General features: G+C 36.7%; 1 protein-coding gene across 1 annotated transcript; it reads left to right on the top strand.

Moving 5' to 3' along the window:
- Positions 1–1,830: 1,830 nt before the first annotated feature.
- On the top strand, positions 1,831–2,822 carry LOC131040629 (germin-like protein 5-1). The gene has a single exon (XM_057973584.2). It carries the CDS (start codon positions 1,866–1,868, stop codon positions 2,508–2,510), a length of 645 nt encoding a protein of 214 aa, XP_057829567.2. The 5' UTR covers positions 1,831–1,865; the 3' UTR covers positions 2,511–2,822.
- The last annotated feature ends 20,062 nt before the right edge of the window (positions 2,823–22,884 follow it).

Below are 22,884 nucleotides of genomic sequence, written 5' to 3'. Positions count from 1 at the left end.
GGCGAAAAATAGGGCCATGGGACAGATTTTGCATGAACACGAGGCGATCTGACCACTCGTATAACAGTTTTATTCGCCAAATTCCCGACACGATCGACCTATGACACAATTCGTCGATTGGCAAATATTCACCACTAGAAAAACCAATGATGTCGCCTAAGAGGGGTTATTAAATCTCATACTGAATCATACTGAAATACACATGTATGTATATGCATGTATATATTGGTTATATAGATTCATCAATATAAAATTTATTCTCTTTATTGTGCATAAATACATTTTGATGCCCACATTTCCACTTCACAAAAGTATAAAATCTTACACATATAAATGTATGTATCTATATAGTTATAGAGAGTTTATTGAAAAGTGATAGTGATTGTATGATTGCTTTTCCCAAGTAAATTGTAACTGCCTTAATTGGCCAAATACAAATATATGTCTCTCTTTCTTATTATATAGCCTTTAGGTATCAGCAACACACACATATATAAATCAATATAACTTTAGCTACTGCCATTTCTTTCATAAAATGTTAACATTTGTTTGTATACCTATTGATTTCAGCCATTCATTCAAAATTTCAAATTTTAGTTTTAACATAATTTTAAATGAAAATACTTTTATAAATCAATTTTACCAACAAAAAAACAAATATTGTTCCTACTATGAAGTTATAATCATTTATGTTTACCTTTTGCCTCTTACCCAACTTTCACTTCATTTTCATGTAAATCAAAACCACGCGCCTATCGGCTACATGTTGCACTCAAAAGTGCAACTCCTAGTGTATCAAAAAAATTTAAAGTATTTATAGATTCAACTACAAACTCCTTGTGAAATTTATAGAACATTTTATATAAATTATAATCAATGTAACCATTACACCTTCTTTTGAGACAAGTGCTACTCAATATTAAAGGGGAATGAGTTTGCATGAATCGAGATAAAAAAAAAATATGATGTCAAGTGTGGGAGATATAAAAATGTGAATAGCATGGGTACGTATTACTCCTTATCAAATTTGTAGAACAGTTTATATAAATTACAATCCATAATACATATCCTTTCCGTACAAGTACTATTTAATATAAAATATTAGAAAGGGGATGATTTTGCATGAATTGGGGTCATAAATATGATATTAGGTTGTGGGGAGATATAGAAATGTGAAAGCTCAGCTATTCTCCACATAGAATGGCGCCGCTATAAAAATCAAATCCTCAAGAAGATTTTCACTTGCTCAATCCTCATAATCCACCTCCACAATACTGTTAAAACACAAAAAATACAACTAAAATCCAGATCACATTATGCATATTCGAACAACATGAGTGTTGCTGTTTGGCAGGTGCTCAGATACGGACGTTTGGGCGGTGGGCAAGGTGGCAGATCGAGTATCATGTGTTATGGCGACGGTGGATACCAATAAAAACAACCAAAATGCATTCCCCACCATACCAGTTGCTATATTCATAACTTTCTACACCTGTCAGATGTTGATGTTGAACAACCAAATTCCATTAAAAATGTACCAATCAGCAAAATGCAGTTTTCAACGTTAATAAATCCTCCTTTCTCCCATCTGTTTTTGCTTCAACATCCATGTTTATTTCTGTAAATGTGGGTTTAAAACTCCGCAACTGCACTCCTCATCACTTGACAAATATCTAGATCCAAATTAAGACATAGATGAATATGTAACCATTTTATCTATATTGGGTTATGATCTGACAAGCCAAGCAATGAATTAGATTAGCCATTAATAAGATCCAACCCAGTTGCTAACAATGGTGATGATAATAAATAGACCAGTTTGAAATCGGGCAAATCGCTCTATTCTCTTAGCTTTTCCCACTACAATGGCATCCCTCACATTACTGGCTTGTGTTCTGTTCATTCTCCTTCCTGTAATAAGATCCGACCCAGATGCATTGCAGGATTACTGTGTTGCAGACAATGCAGCTTCCTCAACTGGAATGAATGGGATTCCATGTCTGAACCCTGCAGAGGTTCATGCAGAGCATTTCAAGACATCAATTCTGGGCATTGCAGGCAATACATCAGGCACAGGACTAGCGGCAACTCCCATTACTCCACAGTCCATGCCAGGGATTAACACCCTTGGATTGACTATGATTCGCTTTGACATAGCCCCAAAAGGGCTCATTCCTCCTCATTCTCACCCAAGAGCCTCTGAAATGGTGTTTGTGCTGAGAGGGCATTTGAGTGTTGGATTTGTTGATACCAACGGCAAGTTTTTGTCTACAAAGATCACACCAGGTGATGCTTTCATCTTTCCCAGAGGCACCTTACATTATCTGAAAAACATTGGGAAGGTGCCTGTTGTTCTGATTGGTTCCTTCAACAGCCAAAATCCTGGTACAAATCTTGTCTCTTTGGCCCTTTTTGCTTCCACTCCTCCCATTTCTGACAACATTCTGGCCCAAGCATTCCAGATTGATGTCGGTCAGGTGGAGAAGATCAGGAAAAGCTTTGGTGGTTGATATTCTCTGGGATATTGAGTAGTCCATTTAAGTGTCAGTATTTTTATCTGTGTCTGTCAATTCTTATTACGTATCCAAAAACTCCATCTCTGTAAGATATGAGATGTGAGATGTTTCAGGTGTCAGAGTGCTTTTATCTGTATCTGTGAATTCCTAAAATAAGATCAAGGAGATGATTGGTTGTTCTCCCTGTGTTATGTGTAGATAGTTGCATATTATATGCACGATTCTGGGTGGGCTGTGTTGGATTGTAAACATCAAGTACTTTCACAGTCAAGCAATAACAATATACCTTGTACTGCATTGTACTCAGATCATTATTAGCTCAGTGTAAATAGCTGCAATGTTTGTTTTGAAACAGACAGCGTACTGTACTGTTACGGTCATTTTTTAAATGGATATAGGTTGTAGCTGAGAATGCATATGTTTGTTTTTAATGAAAGTAATTAGATTTAATGGATATAGGTTATACAATGGGGACGTGTCTATTCTGGTTTCAAAATGACAGTACGGATTGACTAACATGCGTGTTAGTCGCGTGTTTTACACCGCCGATTTTGCAATAAACGGTTGTGATTGACTAACACGTGGCTATCACGCTGTATGAAAGATCCATTTTGAAACCAGAATAGTCGCAGTCATACAATGGTGGGTAAGTGCATTTTCAAATTAAAAATGGCTATTTATCTAAATTATTGTGAATAAGAGAAAAGAAAAAGAGTCTCAGAAGTGATTTACAAATTAGAGATTAAATGAGTGAATAAAAAATTAATATATTAAATTTTAAATTATAATAACATAAATAACATAATAATAAACAAGGTTGTAATGTTAGTTCTGTCAAATTCTAGTAGAATTTCTTGAATTGTAATTTGTCATTGTGTATTTAGTTGTGGGTATTTGTAGTCCATTTGAGAAGTCCGAAGAGTTTCTAATGAGTTTTTAATATTTCAAAATGATGTATTCAAATAGGTGAGAGGAATATTAAGGGAACATATAATTGGTAAGGCTTGACAAAAAATTGAATTAATGAACTTACATACAATTTAAATTCAACAATCAGTAGAATGCCATCATCTAAATGAATATAATTAGCAAGTAAGAAAGATTTCACATTTCAAATGAATCATGCAATCAGCAAGATGTGACAAAAGTCACCCACACATTGTGTGGGAACATAACCTAGCTTGTAATTTTCTTTAATTACAAAATTTAAATATTTATTTTTAAATCTAAAACATTAGATTAAAATTTAATAAAGTAAAAGCTTATATGACAATGTTAATTGTATTTTTTGTGATTTGTGATTTTAATATCTTATTTAAATTTATGAAGGGTTTCAATTATTGTTATAGTTTGAAGTTGTGGTTTCAATTCTTGTTAATTTTCATATGCATTTTTTAAGGAAAAATAAATTTTCTAGTTAACTATTTGGAAATGATTTATTATATTATAATTGTAGACACTTAAATTTGATTAATTAATTTAATCGAATTTAATCTCTTTTGGTTGCATATATTATTTAGATAATTAATATTATTTAATTGATTATTGCATCCCCTTTGGCTAAATTAATTCAAATAATCGAGCCACATCCAATTAATTAATTAATGTGTCAAGTAGAACTTTTTAATTTATTAATTCATCTACTCTTCTTCTACTAAATAGAATAAATAATTATTTTATTTAGTTCATGTCACCTTTTCCTTCTTAGTTTTTTTATTTGAATTAAATAATTCAATTAATTCAATTAGAGAACATGGCTCCTAATTTTAACCCCCCTTTTAACCCAACTCCTAAGCCTAGTCTAGTAACCAACCTTGGTTTCTAACCAACCCTATCCTTCCAACAATCCTTGTCACATGTGTGCACATTCCCTATTTTTCAAATATTTAGAAAAGAATCAAATTTATCTGGGTGTTTCTCTCTCAAATGGACATGTGTCTCTTGTTGCACTTGTCATCTTGAGCAATGACACTTGGCCTTGAGAAGGACATTTTTCATCTCATGTATTGCCACTTGTCCTTAAGTGGGACAAGTGGCACCTTTCTAAGCCTCCTCATTTCCTCATCCATGCCTATTTAACTCATTCATTTTCTTTCATTAATTATCACTCGCACTCACATAGCATTGTTATAATGCCAATTTAATCACTTTCATCATTTACTTTTGCATCAACCATTAGTATAGATTTCATAATTGCATGATCATGGAGCACTTTGGAGTACCTTTTGAAGCATGAAATTGAGCACACATCAAACTAAAGGAATATCAAATCAAAGGAGAACTTGAGAGTTTGTATTTTTTATTGATTATTATTTGCTTTATCTAGTTTTCCTTTATAAGGATTGTGTAGTGTAGGTTGCAATTTGTGTTTCTAATCTTTTATTCGCTCACAATTTTCTGCTCACATTTCTAGCACACTCGGTGGGAGACACTTCATGGGTCAAATCTCACATTTGTTGTTGTTTGAGTGTTTTTATTGCAGATTTTGAGCTCTTGCAAACAAAAACACAAGATTTCAAGTCGATTTCCACTTCAATGAAAGTCATTTCGACTCCACCGGCATTTTTAAAAACCACAGGAACATTCTATTAAATAGTGGGAATGACACCAAGAAACACAAGAACACATTCCCACAGTTATACAGAAGGTATAAAATTTGAATATGAATTTTTGGGTTTTCGAAATTTTTTTGGATTTTTATCTAAAAACACCAGGTTTGTGGGTAAAAATAGTGGGTTTGCATCTAAAGTAGTTGGTTTGCATTAGTATAGGCATATTGGTATTTTTTGGCATTCTATTTTTATCATTCTGAGAGAAACGATGGGTTTGATGGTAGAAATGGTGGGTTTGCATTAGGTTTTGCATTTATTTTTTGTTTATGTTTTCACGTGTTTAATTTTGAGGTAAAGTGGTAGGAATGTACTATCAGATTGAAGGTTTGTGGGTAGAATAGGAAAATGGTGGGAATTACTATGTAATCACAAGAATGTAGTGTTCTTTTCTTTTTTTGTCCTCTTTTTCTAGAGCTATAATTTCACCAAATTTCCACTAATTTGCTACTATGTTTTCTGTCTTTTTTCTTATGCTAACATTAGTGCACATTAAATTATCGAAGACCCCAACTCAAAACATTAACTTGTTTGGTAATTTAAAAAACCATAATTTAAAATGAAATCATGTGTCTTTTGTTAGCTTAGGAATGTTTCAATTTGCTAAGGGAATGAATCTTTGTTTGTCATGCAATATTTCATTTTGTTTTAGATTAGATCCCTCAAAAGTTAGTATACAAGTATCCTTTCCCCTTGTGCTCTCGAGCGACCTTGGGTGTAAGAAAGTGTGTACTAACTTTTGCTAGAGAACCTACCTTGGTGGGAAAAAGCACTCACCCCAAGAGCAACTAAAAATTGTATGTTCGATTCACTCTACTATATAAACGGACTAGGGTGAAAACTTGAGTCTTCTTGGTGAAAAGTGTATCCCGACGATTCCCCCAGTATCCACATTTGTGTGAGATACATAAAAATCCTCTAATGAGCACTAGGACAAGCTCTTAACTGATTCATCGCAATAGCTATCAAGTATCTGAATTACGACTAGACGCCTTTGTTGTAGTGGCCAAAAATCCATGCTTTGTGGTTCAAGGAGTGTGGATCATACCCCAAAGATACTCTTCATGTACCCTTTGTAATGAGATAGGAACTCCACCTCGATTTTTAAACCTTTGAGGTAAGAAAGAAGGTGTGCTAATGTCATGGGGGGGAGCGAGCGCCACCTAATCTCTATCTATTTGTTGCATCTGTGGTATTCTATTTTAAGAGCTTCACAAAGTTGTATCCACTTTCCAACCTTAGGTTGTCAATTATCATATGTGTTTTCATGTGCTAACCAATAATTTGTTACCACTTAGGCTAATCTAGGCCCTCACATTCTAGTTGAGTTAAACAATGTTAAGTCCTGGAGACAACAGAGAGGGGGGGGGGGGTGAATCAGTTGTCTAATAAATTCAAATCAAAAACTTATTAACCAACTTAATACTTAATACCGGTAAACCAGTTTAGTATGTCGGTAGACAGTGTTAATAGTAAATTGCTATACCGGTAAGAATTAATGCATGAAACATAAACACAAAGTCATCCACAACACATGACACCAATATTTGTACGTGGAAACCCTGTAAGGGGAAAAACCACGGTGGGAAACCTTACCCACAATCAGATGATACTACTACAGATAGTAAGTGTACAAAAGGGGGTTTGCACATGCAGAAAGGCCAACAGCCTAGAGCTCACTGCTCAATCACAAATGGGAGTCACACTGACTACAATTGGATGGTTAAATCCAATAAGAATGTACTGCACATAATCGCATCTTCATATGTTGAATTCAGTACCGGTGTAATGCTGATATGCTTCTACAAAAACCTAACTTCTCCTTCAAATGATGTCTTCGTGTATGCCTCTTCTTTATCTCGCATATACCTTCACTCAATTCTTTTTTGCATTCCACACTTGATCTTACAAATAAGATCTTACATTTATCCCATACCCTAAGACTAATTTTAGTAGGTCGGCTCTACAAGATATTACAATAAAAACATTTTACAAATAATATAATATCCGATGCAATAACCAATTAATCATGTCGTCTTAATGCATTTACAACAATAATAAATCATCTCCATAGTGTGCCATGCTGATCTGGAAAAGATAAACCTGCCGGTGTAACCCTAGATAACCTGGACCTATTTGCCAGTAAAAGCAAATATGCAAATATGAATATACCAATGATTATTGCTTCAAAATAAAGTGTCCACATGATGTCTTAGACCTTACCAAGTGTCTTCCATGTCATTCCAAGTACCGGTGAACATTATATCCTGTCGGTTAATCATATACCAGTAACTTTTGCATAGATTACCAAAATACCAACAAACAATTGCTTGTATGTTTGATTTCTTTGTGCCACAAAGTCATGTTTTGCCGACAAACAAGTCCCAACTGCCAATTAATCAAGTGTTAAAACCAATCCCAACAAGTTTGCAATTTAAAATCCTCATATCATCATTCTATCCTAATAAATAGTGGGTTTGTTTCCAAGAAACATGGGTTTGAACCAAGAAATAGCGGGAATGCTACCTTTTGCCCAAGTCAATTTTCCAAGTCCTAGAACCACGCGATTGTTGTCACAAACCACAGGATTTCTATTAAGAACCATGTGTTCATGATTTGTTATAGAGGGTTATGTGTAGGATCACGAGGGGCCAAAAAGTGGTGATGTGAAAAAATGGCCTTCTCCACTCGCCTAAAAATGCAAAAATCCATGTTGACTTTTTGCTTGGCTTAGATGTTCGTACATCTGGCCATGGCAAAAACCTAACCAAATCAGATATTCGATAATATCGGATATCTGATATTGATAAAATATTATATTAAAAATATATATATTATACTATATATTATATAATATATAATATAATATATATTATTTTTTTATTTTTTTAAAGGTAAGTGCTATCATTAATGGGGATAGCTCCCTATATTGCTTAAAACTATGAAAAATTACATATAGTTTAGACAAGAGAAACCTTGTCGACCATACACTCCCTGCATTTTCCCATACTAATAGATCATAATTAAATATATCATCCAACACTACCCCAAAATTACAACTACCCCCCAATGGCTTGATAGATCATAGCAGCGAATTCACCAATGTTGATTGCATTGCGGGTGGAGTTCTCCGGGAGCCACCAATCATTAGACTCGGTCACTCTTTGAAAAGGTTCCATGTTTCCATTGAATACTGCACATCGAAATACCTCACACGCATTATCTCTCACGTTCCTCCTTCCAGACTTCCCTACGGGCCATCTCTCGAATGGTGTCACTGTCAACGGATTCATCATCCCCTGTAGAATCCTCACCATCCTCACTAACTTCTTCTTCGTGGTCATCCTCAGTATCAGAGGGTAGGTAATTGTCAAACTGGAAGTACACTTTCAGTATTCTCACTTTGACAGCCTCCTTCATACTTAAGATGGTGTTGGCAATGTTGTCCGCAATGAGTGGTTTTATAATATAATATATATTATATTATATATTATATATTATATATTATAATATATTAATTTAATATATAATATATAGTATATAGTATATATAATATATATAATATATAAAATATTATATAATATATTAAATTATATATAATATATATAATCTAAAGCGCGTGGATGCATGTATATTATATATTATATATTAATTTTTAGGAATCGAATGTTTGATTCTTGTGGGTATTTTTATACCCACTGTGACAGCCCATGGGTCATTTTTTCACCCATGGGTTGCGCAAAAGATAGAAATATGATATCGGATTTGAGTGGATATTCGATTTGGGCACCAATTTTTTGTAAATTTGTCATCTAAGGTATGATTTCATTGTACTTTTGTTATTTTTTGTCAATTTTTTCACATTTTTATTTGTTTGTTTTTTTAATAGAAACTAGGTTTTTTCATTTGAAATACATTGTTCTTTCAAATTTGTTGATTAAATTCAAATTTTCAAATTCAATCAAGTTAAATTGGGGATAACAATGGTAATCTTGAACAACCACAACCACCAAACCCTCTGTTAGCAAACCCTCCATTACCAAACCCCCCCTCAATTCAAGATTTAATTGGTCAAAATTTGAACCAATTGAGGGGCATTGCAAATGTCTATAATAGAATCCCTCATCTAACCCCAATGTTAGATACTCTGAATGTCATTATAAACAATGTAGAAAACGTGACCATGGAGCATAATCAGAGTTTACTTTAGTGGCGAATATTTTGTACCAACTGGGGGTAGCCATGTCGCTAGAAAATTATCAATTTCCGTCAAAGTCACGGCCCGATCGCCATATGTTTTATGCAATTAAATGTTTCTATGCGATTATTCTGCCAATACAATATATGGTGGACAAACAGTAAATTTAATTGTTTCGCCTACACTCTCTGAGGTTGCCTTAATAGATGACCTTAGTTTGCCTATAGGCATGTGAATATTTGTTAGCCAGGGGGACCCAACTCGCATGACATCTTGTCGATGCGCATCTCCATTCACCCCAACTTTCGCCAACTATATTGTATTCGCCTATTATTTGGACGACCTATAATCGCCTCGAAAATTACATAAGTCGTATTTGGACGACCTATAATCGCCTCGAAAATTACATAAGTTGTGTTATAGTTACACGGGATTCGCCAAATATTTGTATACAAAATAAAATTCTCGCGGAATTCGCCATATAAGGATTGGTATAAATACATGCAAAGATCAGATCTATCTCAACACAATCTGGTGGGTTCTAGGCTCTGAATTTTGATCAATAGCGAAGTTTCAGACCAAGGAAAATCATTGTTGTTGACTGCATTGGCGACTGCTAGTGACCTAAAGCCTAAAGGTGAGCGATCATATTTTTGAAGTGGTATACTATACATTATAGTCTATTATTTCTTCTTCAACAAATTGATATTTTTTTTCCATTCTTTATTTTGTTGGAGATGTCAAACAAGAAGAGGGGTAGGAAACCTAAATGTGGGGAAGGCTAGGAGAGGCCAACAAAAAGCAGAATGTTGTCTTCGTACTTTGGCATTGGAAAAGATTGTGGTGAAAATTAGGAAGGTACATCATCACAAGTACAAGTACAAAATTCGCCACCTGCACCACATGTTGAAGACGGCAGTGAACCTGATATCTCATATCGGGATGATCTTGAAGAATATTATCTGGTAGATACCCAAGTTAGCCAGAATGATATAATCGACTTGGGTGATAATGCTATTGATGATAATGCACGGAAGGGGAAAAGAAAAGCCATATCAAAAAAGGGTGAACCACAATCAAAAAAGGATCGAGAGTGGGATATGTCAGTGAGGAATTTTCAAATTAATTAGGCATCAAAGTATCCATTCATTAATCCATTCATTAAACCAATGGAGAATCCAATTGAAGGTGAGCCTCCAATAGAATGTAGGTGTAAGATTTGCACTTGGAAACATAACAAGGAAATTAGGTTACAGCTAAAATTTGACACCATAGAAAAGCATATGGGTAAAGTTTATGAAAAACAAATGATAGACGGGATTGAAAAATCAGCGATAAGATGGAAAACAAAGGAGGAATTTAAGCATATGAGGAATGCCGAAGAGTATTATTTTCATGAGAAATTAAAGACAAAGCCTGTTGAAGTTAAAGGTTCTATTGAAGCTATTTTTGGAAAAGCAATGCAAATAGAACAACTAGGAAAAGTTGTTCAGTTAAGCGTTGTTTTTCATATTTTGAGCAGAGGGCGTGCTATGATAGATTTCCCATCAATTAGTGGTTTATTACACTTTTTGAAAGTTCCTAACTATCCTAATAGACACTGGTCAGTAAACAGTGGATGGGAATGGGCAAGTTGTCTTGCTGAGGTTGAAAAAGAAGATGTATAGGAAAAAATAAGAGAGTCAAACTTCATTGCATTTTCTTTAGATGAAGTTACGGCAATAGACAATACTTCATGGGTATGCATGCATGTTTATACTATAGAGAATCATACCTGCCAACCTCATCTACTATCTGTTGCTAAAATGAAGGAGAGTGCGACATCGAAAAATTTATTTCAACTAGTAAAGAGAAGTTTAATTGCATATGGAGGTATGGATGACATGACGGTAGCCAAAAAATTGGTTTGTGTTGGAGCAGATGGAGCTTCAGTAATGTAAGGTCACAGGAACGGTCTTTGTACAAAGATTGAAACTTCATTTGCACCATACATTACTGCAATTCACTGCATGGCTCAAAGAATGAATCTAGCTTTTGGAATTGTGAGCAAGTTTGCTTCAGTTAAAAAAATTGAAATTTTAATCAGAGAGCTCTACTCACACTTTTGTCGAAGTCCCAAGCGATTTATGAAATTTTAACACGTTGCTGATGGATTAATTGATGGGAACAAGCTTCTCAAGGATAATGATACTAGATGGATCTCTTTGGATGGTCCAGCACATTGAGTATTTTCATAATATCCATCCTTGATTGGACTATTTCACACAACTCGCAACGAATCAGATCAACCAAAATTTCCTGAACTTCTTGGTAGGTTAAGTAATTTAGAGACACTCTTAACTTTAGTAGCTCTTTTGCCCATGCTAGAGGAAATGAGGAATATTATGAAGGCTACCTAAAAAAGAGCTCTGTATATTGCAGAATATGCTACGCTGCGTAAGATGACATGCATGACCCTCGACAATCTCTATCGAAATCAACCAACACTATCTGATGAAAAATTTGTTAAGTGGTGGACACTCACAGATTTGAACAATCTTGATAACTTTTTACAAATCGTTGCAGACGGGGAGGTATGTGCCAATGTACGGGGAGTTGAGATACCAATGCACTTCTATGCCACAGTTAACCCCGAGGAACCAGGAAAGCGCCCCAAGAAGAAACTAGCAAGAGTTACAAAGGAAGATTTCGACAAAATTGTTGAGACTGTAACTACTTCTGTGAAGAAAATTGCATATGATCTTTCCTCACAAATTAGAAGCAGATTCCCTCCTGACAACCTACTCGAAGCCATGTCTATTGTGTTTCCTCATTATTGGAGCCTGAATAGTGCATCTTATTTTCGAAGTAAGCTACTGACTTTGATAAAACTATTTTGCATATCCAGAGAATTGAATGGAGTAACTATAAATGGAATATTATACGAAACTCATCTTCAAGAGCAATCATCTCGTTTTACATACACTATGAAAGAACAATATGCCAGAATGGAGAACCCCCACGAAGAGGGATCAATAACAAGGCTTTGGAAATATATAGCTGAGAATGCAGCCTTGCGTGATTCAATGCTAGAATATGTGAAGCTTGCTGAATTATGTCTTACCATGATATTGGGTTCGATGGAAGATGAGAGAGTTTTTCAGTGCTTTGGGGTTCCTAAAATCAAAGCTAAGAAACAAACTAGACAAAAATTTGGAAAATTGTTTGAGGCTCTATACATCTAGGTATGATGTCCACACTTTTCCTTACGATAGAGCACTGCAAATCTGGAGGTCCAAATGTGAAAGAAGAGGTTTGGGCATCACTCCAAACCAAAGTGCCAGTGGGACTAGTGTGTTGGCATTATGTGAACCGGCATGGCATTATGTGAACCGGCATGAAGACATAATGATATTGTGTGTTGTCATTGATGCCAATATGAGACATGGTGTGAACCAGCACATGTGATAGGTGAAGAGAGAGGAACCGGCATATGTATGCACCGGTTTATATGCCAAAGTGAAGCGGCATATTTGTTCAACGAAAGTGAAGCGGCATATTTGTTCAAGGTGAACCGGCATGTAGTTATGGGAACCGGCACATGGAAGCATTGTATGACTACCGGTTGGTAGGCAGCTTCCACTTCAGGATTTCCGGTTGGAGTACCTCAAGTCTGTGTGACTCAATCGGTGATCTTTGTGTGATGAGTTAGCAGTATGATGGAGGATAGATTGTGTTGCCACGTAAGCTCTGTGCGCATGAAGGATCTTGCATGAAGAAGACTATTCCTGTCTACCTCGGGAATGTGCGAAGTCTATCAAACGGTGATAACGTGTGATGAGTTATCAACCGCCAAGAAATCAGTGGATAATGGACGATGGAGAATGTCTTGAGATCGATTCAAGATTGTTGCATTTAATGCAGTATGATTCAACAGTCACGATTGAACCGCTTGAATTGCTTAACCTAACAGGTTTAGGGTTCAGGGTTTTTGCTACCGACCTATATGTTTCCTATAAGGTCGATGTCGTGTTTCTTTCTGAGGTTGTTGGAAAAATTTGTGAGTGTGTATCCAAGGGAAGAGATACGTAATTCTTGCCAGACCAAAGGAGAGAAGAGATACCTACAAAGTGAATGTGCAGAAGGAAAAGAGGAGCCTAAATGGATCTGCATTAGCATTGAGTGTTGTTAACAGATCATTGTAATACCTGTTGATCTCTAACCACTTCAACAGTTGTAAAATCCCCTAACAGGGTAGCCTTAACTGGCTTGATTCAAAATCCCTTAAATCAGGTGGTCTTAACTGGGTAACTCGAGGCTAATGAGTTCTGAGAAGCTAGAGAGCTTAGGAGATCCTTTCATCTATTGAGTTCTTGAAATCCTTTAACAAGGTGACCCTACCGGGTTTAACCCTTAATCGGGTATCCCTTAACCGGGTAATCCCTAACAGGATCAATTCCTACCAGAACCTATTGTAATGTCCTCAACCGGACAAGGATCCTAACAAAGAGGACTTCTAAAGAGTTCAAAAAGTAGCTTGTGGGTATTCATCCCCATCGTGGTTTTTCCCAGTTGGGTTTCCACGTGAAAAATATATGTGTCATGTGAAATGCTTTTGTCTTGTGATGCTTTGTTTTACCTATTAAGCACATGAAGGTTCTATGTTTTATGCCTGTCTATAAAACATATTGAACTCACTGTTGTGAAGATCTAATGATTAAGTTTACTTGTTTATGCATGAGAATATAATGATATTGTAGTATTGAGCTAAGAGGAAAGCTTATTGAGTGACCGGTTCATGACTGATTGAGCTGTACTGGATGTTACCGATTGCACTCTATTTTACCGGTATCCCTCTTTGTCAGTCATTTGGAGTATTTGTTGTCAAACCAGTTTTGGACTGTATTTGTGTTTGTACTGATTCACCCCCCCCTCTCAGTACCGGTTTGGTACTAGTGGTTCATCATTGAGTTATCAATTGGTATCAGAGCACTCCAAGTCCTCTGTGTTGTAAGCTTAACCGCTTGAGGAAAAGATCCTAGTCAAATGATGAAGAGGGAAGGTCCAAAGTTTAACAGGGAAAATTTTGGTATATGGAAAGACAGGATGAAGATATTCATCAAAAGCATGGGTGTTCAACACTAGAATTATGTTGAAAATGTATATGTTGTTCCTACCGGTACTCTCACCGATGACCAAAAGAGAGAGATACAAGAAAATGGGTAAGTCGTGGAAGCCCTCATCAGTAGTCTATCTGACATTGAGTTCATTGATGTTCAAGACAAGGAAAATCCTAAAGAGGTATGGGATGCTCTTGAAAATATATATGGTGGTGATGAGCATGTAAAACAAGCTAAGGAAGAGAGCCTGAGAGGGAAGTTTGAAGACATGCAGATGGTTGAAGGAGAGACCATTCAGCAGTATGGAATAAGAATCAAAACATTTGTTGGAGAAATAAAGAGTGCAGGTGGCAAAATAGAAGATTCCACTGTGGTAAGCAAAGTCCTGAGATCCCTGTTGTCGGTCTATGTAATAAGGGTTGCTGCTATTCAGGAGCTAAGATCAATAGACAAGTCTAAGGCGTCCTTGGACTCCATCATAGCCAAGTTGACAGCCTATGAACTGAATAGTTTTGATGGTAGTGTTCAAAAGACAGAATCAGCTTTTAGAGCCTCTGCTATACCTTCCAGAAAAGGAAAAGAGGCTAGCACTAGTGGGGAACCTAATCAGAGCAGAGAAATGAAGGATGAAGATTTTCTGATGGAATTTGAAGCACTTCTTGCCAGGAAATTCTCAAAAGGAACTGGTAAATACAAAGGTAAGCTACCTTTGAAATGTTTCTCCTATAATCAGATAGGACATATTGCTATGAACTGTCCTAATAGTGACAACAAGGATAAACCGGAAAGGTTCAAGAAATTCAAAGGAGGAAACCGGAGAAATTGTTTTGTGGCAATTGATGAAGGTGTCACAGATGAGGAATCAGAAGATGAAGAGAATGAAGACATTGTGTTTGTTGCTGTAAAGGAAGATGTGGTAGACAAGAAGGCTCTTGTCTTCTGATTTGATGATTCCAATGAGTGGATCATTGACAGTGGCTATTCTCACCATATGACTGGTGACCGGAGCAAGTTTCTATCCTTAGAGGAGTATGATGGTGGTGTGGTTCGCTTTGGCAATGATGCACCATGCATGGTCAAAGACAGAGGGTCCATCTCTTTGAATGGAAAGAGTAGTGCTGACAATGTGTACTGGGTGGATGGTCTCAGACATAACCTTCTAAGTGTTGCCCAGTTAAATGACAGTGGCCTCACTCTGCAATTCAAGAATGGAGTTTGCAGAATCAAAGGTAAAGATGGTAAATTGGTGGCCACCGGCATGCAGACTAAAGGTAACCTATTTCATCTGAATGCAAATATAAGTACTTGTCTTATGGCTAAGCTTGATGATAGCTGGATATGGCATAGGAGATTCTGCCATGTGAACTTTGATAACATTGTGAAGGCTAGTAAGATCGAGGCAGTTAGAGGGTTGCTGGTGATGAGCAAACCGGATAATACCTTGTGTAGAGAATATCAATTGGGGAAAATGTCTTCCTCAACCTTTAAAGGTAAATCTTTCACTGCTGACAACTTGCTTGATCTTGTGCATACTGATTTATGTGGTCCTATAAAAACTAGAAGTGTGTAGGGTGATAGGTACTTCATGATTCTCACTGATGACTGCTCAAGAATGATGTGGGTCACATTCTTGAAAGACAAGTTTGAAGCTTTTGGGAAATTCAAAGCTTTCAGAGCATTAGTGGAGAAGGAAAGCAGTAAAAGGATCAAATGTCTCAGAACTGATCAAGGAGGGGAATTCACTTCCAGTGAATTCAACAAGTATTGTGAAGAATTTGGCATCAAGAGACAGTTCTCTGCCCCCCGGACTCCATAGCAGAATGGCCTAGCAGAGACGAATAACCGGACGGTGGTTGAAGCAGCTAGAATCATGTTGATTCAAAGAAAGGTTGCTCACACCTTTTGGAGAGAAGCGGTGAGCACTGCAGTCTACACTATGAACCGGGTACTCATCAAAAAGGGTAAGGACAAAACTCCTTATCAGTATTGGACCGGTAAGACACCTGTGGTTAACTACTTTAAGGTATTTGGTAGCAAATGTTACATCAAGAGAAGTGAACATCAGGACAAATTTGAAGCTAAATGTGATGAGGGAATATTTCTAGGATATTCCACCAAGAGTAAAGCTTTCAAGTGCTACAACAATAGGACTCAGAGAATTATGGAAAGCATCAATGTAAGAGTTGATGAATCCTTTGAGAAGACTGAGGAAACTGGCAGTGAGCAAGCTGTAAATGAACCGGTTGCAACCTTCTGGGAACCGGTTGTCAGTCAACCGAGTACCAGTAACAGTGTTCCTGAACCGGTGAATGTTGATACTGATGAAGATGAGGATGAAGAAGAAAAGCAAGAAGAACCAGTTAAGACCATTCCTCGGTATGTCAAGTTGAATCATGATCCCAAGCAGATCATAGGTGATAAGGATGCAGGAATCCTTACCAGAAGAAAGATTAGAGAAAACTCATGTATGATCTCTGAATTTGAGCCTAAGTCATTCAAAGAGGCTCATAAAGATGAAGACTGGATCAAGGCAATGGAAGAAGAACCTGCCCAGATAGAGAAAAATGGTACATGGTCCTTGGTACCCAGACCAGAGCATAAAAATGTCATTGGCACCAAATGGGTGCTCAGAAATAAGTTGAATGAGGATGGCACAGTGATTAGGAATAAAGCCAGACTGGTATGCAAAGGATATGCTCAAGAAGAAGGTGAAGACTATGGGGAAACCTTTGCTCCTGTAGCCAGATTGGAAGGAGTTCGTATGCTTCTTGCATATGCAGCTTTTAAGAGGTTCAAGGTATATCAAATGGATGTAAAATCTGCATTCCTAAATGGTGTACTTGAAGAGGAGGTGTATATTGAGCAACCAGAGGGGTTTTCCCTATCTGAAGACAGTGACATGGTATGTAGGCTACATAAAGCATTATATGGTCTAAAGAAAGCACCTAAGGCATGGTATGAGCGCCTACATGCCCATCTTGTGAAGATTGGATTTGAGAGAACAAGTGAAGATAGCAATACCTACTTGAAGTCTGAAGGAGATCAGATTCTAATCTGTGAAGTTTTTGTTGATGACATCATCTTTGGTGGAGATGACAAGATGAGTCATGAGTTTGCTGATGAGATGAAGAAAGAATTTGAGATGTCACTCATAGGGGAGATTAAGTTCTTCATTGGACTGCAGATCCAGTAGATGGAAGATGGAATCTTCATCACTCAGTCCAAATATGTCAAAGAGGTGTTGAAGACTTTTGGCATGGAAGATAGCAAACTGGTTGGTACACCGATGGTGACCGGTTGCAAATTGACAAAGGAGGATGATTCCACACTGGTTGATGAGAAGGAATACCGATCAATGATTGGTAAGTTGCATTATGTAGTGCATAGTCGACTGGATATTGCACATGCAGTTGGCATTACCGCAAGGTTCCAGAAGAGTCCAAGAGAATCTCACTTGATTGCAGTCAAGCGGATTCTTAGGTATTTGAAGGGAACAGTTGACTATGGATTGTGGTACCCATACAGCAATAATTTCAATCTTAAAGTGTTCATAGATGCTGATTAGGCAGGTAATGTGGATGACCAGAAGAGCACAATTAGTGGTGCATTCTTTCTTGGTGGTAGATTGGTCTCATGGATGAGTAAAAAGAAGAGTTGTATCTCTCAGTCTACAGCGGAAGCGGAGTATGTTGCAGCTTTCATGAACTGCACTCAGACAATTTGGATGAAGCATGTACTAGAAGGCTTCAAGATCCTTGTATCTGAACTGGTAAGCATATTCTGTGATAACACAAGTGCTATCAATATATCAAAGAGTATGGTTTTACATTCTAGAACCAAGCATTTTGAGCTTAAGTATCATTTCTTGAGGGAAAAGATTCAGAATAAAGAGATTGCATTGGATCATGTGCCCAGTAAGGAGCAGTTAGCAAACATATTCACCAAGCCCCTCCCAAAGACAACATTTGTGCATTTGAGAGGTGAATTAGGGGTATTTCCCCTTCAAGAGGTGAACTAAAAGTGATTGTTCCACATCAGTTAGGTACTCGAAAGACAAATTTTTGGTTGATTGGTGTGTTTAAGGATGCTACTCCTCAGGGGGAGCAGCATGATGAAACAGTGATGATTGTACCTCCACTTTGGCATTGTTGTCAAAGGGGGAGAAGGAGTGAAGCGAAAAGATATCTGCAGCAAATGGGGAGAAGATGTGAAGTAGAGAAGATATCTTTTGTATATTGCCATCAATGCCAAAGGGGGAGATTGTTGGCATTATGTGAACCGGCATGAAGACATAATGATATTGTATGTTGTCATTGATGTCAATATGAGACATGGTGTGAACCGGCACATGTGATAGGTGAAGAGAGAGGAACCGGCATATGTATGCACCGGTTTATATGCCAAAGTGAAGCGGCATATTTGTTCAAGGAAAGTGAAGCGGCATATTTGTTCAAGGTGAACCGACATGTAGTTATGGGAACCGGCACATGGAAGCATTGTATGACTACCGGTTGGTAGGCAGCTTCCACTTCAGGATTTCCGGTTGGAGTACCTCAAGTCTGTGTGACTCAATCGGTGATCTCTGTGTCATGAGTTAGTAGTATGATGGAGGACAGGTCATGTTGCCACGTAAGCTCTGTGCGTGTGAAGGATCTTGCATGAAGAAGACTATTCCTGTCTACCTCGGGAATGTGCGAAGTCTATCAAACGGTGATAATGCGTGATGAGTTATCAGCCACCAAGAAATCGGTGGATAATGGACGATGGAGAATGTCTTGAGATCGATTCAAGATTGTTGCATTTAATGTAGTATGACTCAACGGTCAGGATTGAACTACTTGAATTGCTTAACCTAACAGGTTTAGGGTTTAGGGTTTTTGCTACCGACCTGTATGTTTCCTATAAGGTCGATGTTGTGTTTCTTTCTGAGGTTGTTGGCAAAATTTGTGAGTGTGTATCCAAGGGAAGTGATACGTAATTCTTGCCAGACCAAAGGAGAGAAGAGATACCTGCAAAGTGAATGTGCAGAAGGAAAAGAGGAGCCTAAACGGATCTGCATTAGCATTGAGTGTTGTTAACAGATCATTGTAATACGTGTTGATCTCTAACCACTTCAACAGTTGTAAAATCCCCTAATAGGGTAGCCTTAACTGGCTTGATTCAAAATCCCTTAAATCGGGTGGTCTTAACCGAGTAACTCGAGGCTAATGAGTTCTGAGAAGCTAGAGATCTTAGGAGATCCTTTCAGCTATTGAGTTCTTGAAATCCTTTAACAAGGTGATCCTACCGGGTTTAACCCTTAACCGGGTAATCCCTAACAGGATCGGTTCCTACCAGAACCTATTGTAATGTCCTTAACCGGACAAGGCTCCTAACAGAGCAGACTTCTAAAGAGTTCAAAAAGCAACTTGTGGGTATTCATCCCCACTGTGGTTTTTCCTAGTTGGGTTTCCACGTGAAAAATATGTGTGTCATGTGAAATGCTTTTTGTCTTGTGATGCTTTGTTTTACCTGTTAAGCACATGAAGGTTCTACGCTAATGCCTGTCTATAAAACATATTGAACTCACTGTTGTGAAGATCTGATGATTAAGTTTACTTTTTTATGCATGAGAATATAATGATACTGTAGTATTGAGCTAAGAGGAAAGCTTATTGAGTGACTGGTTCATGACTGATTGAGTTGTACTAGATGTTATCGGTTGCACTCTATTTTACCGGTATCCCTGTTTGTCAGTCATTTGGAGTATTTGCTGTCAAACCGATTTTGGACTGTATTTGTGTTTGTACTTATTCACCCCCCCCCCACTCTCAGTGCCAGTTTGGTACTAGTGGTTCATCATTGAGTTATCATACTGGACCTACTGGTAGCATTGAGATGCAGTTTGGCGAAGATATGAAGACTCAAACTCAGAGTGAAGAAACCACAGACGAGAATCAAGAAAGCACTGAATTTGATGAGGATGAATTGCAACTGTAAGAGATTGGTATTTATTAATCTTATTATTGTATCTCATCATTCATATTACAAAAGCATATTACTTTTTGCAATTAGAATTTAATATTGATTTGTAATTGTATTTTTCAACTTTCTATTTCCAGATTTAAAATAGCATAATAAAAAAAACCATAATGTGTTTATTGATACAGAGATGTTTATTATTTATTTATACATGTTTGAGTCTCAAATCTGTGTGATACATTTCAGAACCATATGATACAATTCATTCAATAGTAATACGCATGTCTAGAACTTAGATTTTCATTAATTCTTTCAAAGTATAGCCATATTGATATGATACAATTCATTCAATAGTAATACACCAATCTGTGTGATTCTCCATGCCAATTGCAAAAGTGAATACAAAGTTTCAGAACCCTTTGCAAATGACCTTGAATTCCCTTTTATAGAAACAAGAGAGCAACAACAACTCATGTGTGATTCTCCAATGTCCATGCAAAAGTGAATACAAAGTTTCAGAACCCTTTGCAAAATTGCAAATTCCCTTTTATAGAAACAAGGGAGCAACAACAGCTTCAAGTCGAATTGCAAGTTTGCAACATGTGAACACTGAACATCAAAATCACAAACTCAGCACAAATTTATATGGCCATCGCAGGCCGTATTAGCAATTTAACATCTGCTACATATTTGATGTCTCCTGTTCAAAAAATAGAGTTCAAAATTAAATATTAATTCATGCCATGACAAATTAAACATAGATAATAGCAGCTCCTAAAACCTACTAATCAAAAATAGAGAAATGCATAAATGTTAAAGCAAGGGAGAATTTGAGAATAATAATTTACTGGCTGAAGTTTTGCACTGTGCATCATAGATTCATAGGTTGGATTAGCAAAATAGCAATAGTGAGTGCTATTTTTTTCCTATTCATAAAATAGATTCATAGGCTAGATTAGCAAAATAGCAATAGCGAATGTATCATAGATTCATACGCTGGATTAGCAAAATAACAAACAAAAAAAAACATAAAACCTTGAAATTAAGAATAAAAGAAGAAAATTGTGTAATATATACTATGATTCTTAAGAATTTTGTGCTAGTTTTTGCAGGGTGCTCCACTCTTCGTCTGATGGAAGGTCAATATTCTATAAACTATGGAAATTCAACTCCAACTTCATCAACATTCCATATTTAGAAGATTTACTTGACATCATTGTTTCATCCAATACCGAATTTAGAGTTGTAAATGGTTGGATGAATTCCAAAAAGCTTTTGGGAGTTGTGTCCTTTGGAAGCAAATCTAAATCAAACTTCATTTTTATCTCCATGCTTTTTTTGTATGCTTCTTCTCCAATGAATTTATTTGATGTGTCAACAGGCTTAGGTAAACCAAGTTTAATCAAATTATTTTTCTTTTCTTGTAGCTTCACTATCTTTTTTCCACAACTTTCCATAACTTCTGATGTTTCCCTTAGCTTCTGGCATTTTTGAATGATAATAGATGTCTTGACTGTGGCATCAATGCGGCTCTTAATTCCCTTGGATGCCAAGTAGCTGTCACTAGAACTGTAGACTACTTTCAGAATCTTTTTTGCCATTTCCTCTTTTGAATAAACATGTATGCTCTTCTCATGGTGCCCTTTGATTTTTATAAAAAATTAGTCTCATACTTTCAGTCAATTGAAACTATTCACACAAATTCTCACTCCTCTGCATTATTTGCCGCCAAATGTTTTCTTGTATATACTTCGTTGTATTTTTCATATTATCTTTCAATCTATCCTCCAATGTTTTGATTTTATCATTTGCATTGTGCAGGTCTTCTTTCATTTGTGCACATTTTTTTCTTTCTTCCTCTACTTCCTCTTGCAATTTTTTTTCTTTTTCCTTCCCATTATCCAATAGGTCCTGTAATTTTCTCATTTCAGCGGCAACAGACTCATAACTTTTGTATAATTTTTTAAAACTGGTTTTTTCCTCAACAAGTTTTTTACTGCTTTTAGCCAGTTTTTCTGTCAGGTCCTTCAATTCTGCCTCCTTCTCCTGCTCTACAATTTCTACTGCAAAGCCCGAATTTTTTATCCTTTTCTATAAATCATTGCACTTGCTATCTGTTGCTTTCCTCCTTGATTTTTTCATTTTCCAGGTCTGCTTGTAACTTTTCTATTTGTTTCTCCAGTTTATTTTTTTCTCTCTCCACCTTCAGCAATGAAGTGTAGACCACTTCGTTAGTCCTTTTTGACACACTAATTTTGTCCACATTATGTAATTTGGAAAAATCCATTTGGAGGGTGCTAACTTGAAATTGAGAGGATCTATCTGACTCTATGGTGGATTTTTATCTTTAGATGGGGTCGGGGGCATAACAACCATGAACTCCATCATATCTTTATGTGGGTCATATGTTGGAAATACCCTATTCCTTGCAGGTTGTTCGTTTACAACTTCAAACACGGAAACCCTATGAAATGATTTATTTTTTCTTTATTTGCTTTTGT

Source organism: Cryptomeria japonica, chromosome 1, assembly GCF_030272615.1.
Source record: "Cryptomeria japonica chromosome 1, Sugi_1.0, whole genome shotgun sequence".
In the NCBI taxonomy this organism is placed as follows: Eukaryota; Viridiplantae; Streptophyta; class Pinopsida; order Cupressales; family Cupressaceae; genus Cryptomeria; species Cryptomeria japonica.
The sequence above is the reverse complement of the archived record's forward strand: the minus strand, read 5'-3'. Positions and strand labels throughout refer to the sequence as shown.

What these genes read in the sequence shown, in the direction of transcription:
- LOC131040629 (XM_057973584.2), top strand. Translation starts at nt 1,866, where the DNA reads ATGGCATCCCTCACATTACTGGCTTGTGTTCTGTTCATTCTCCTTCCT.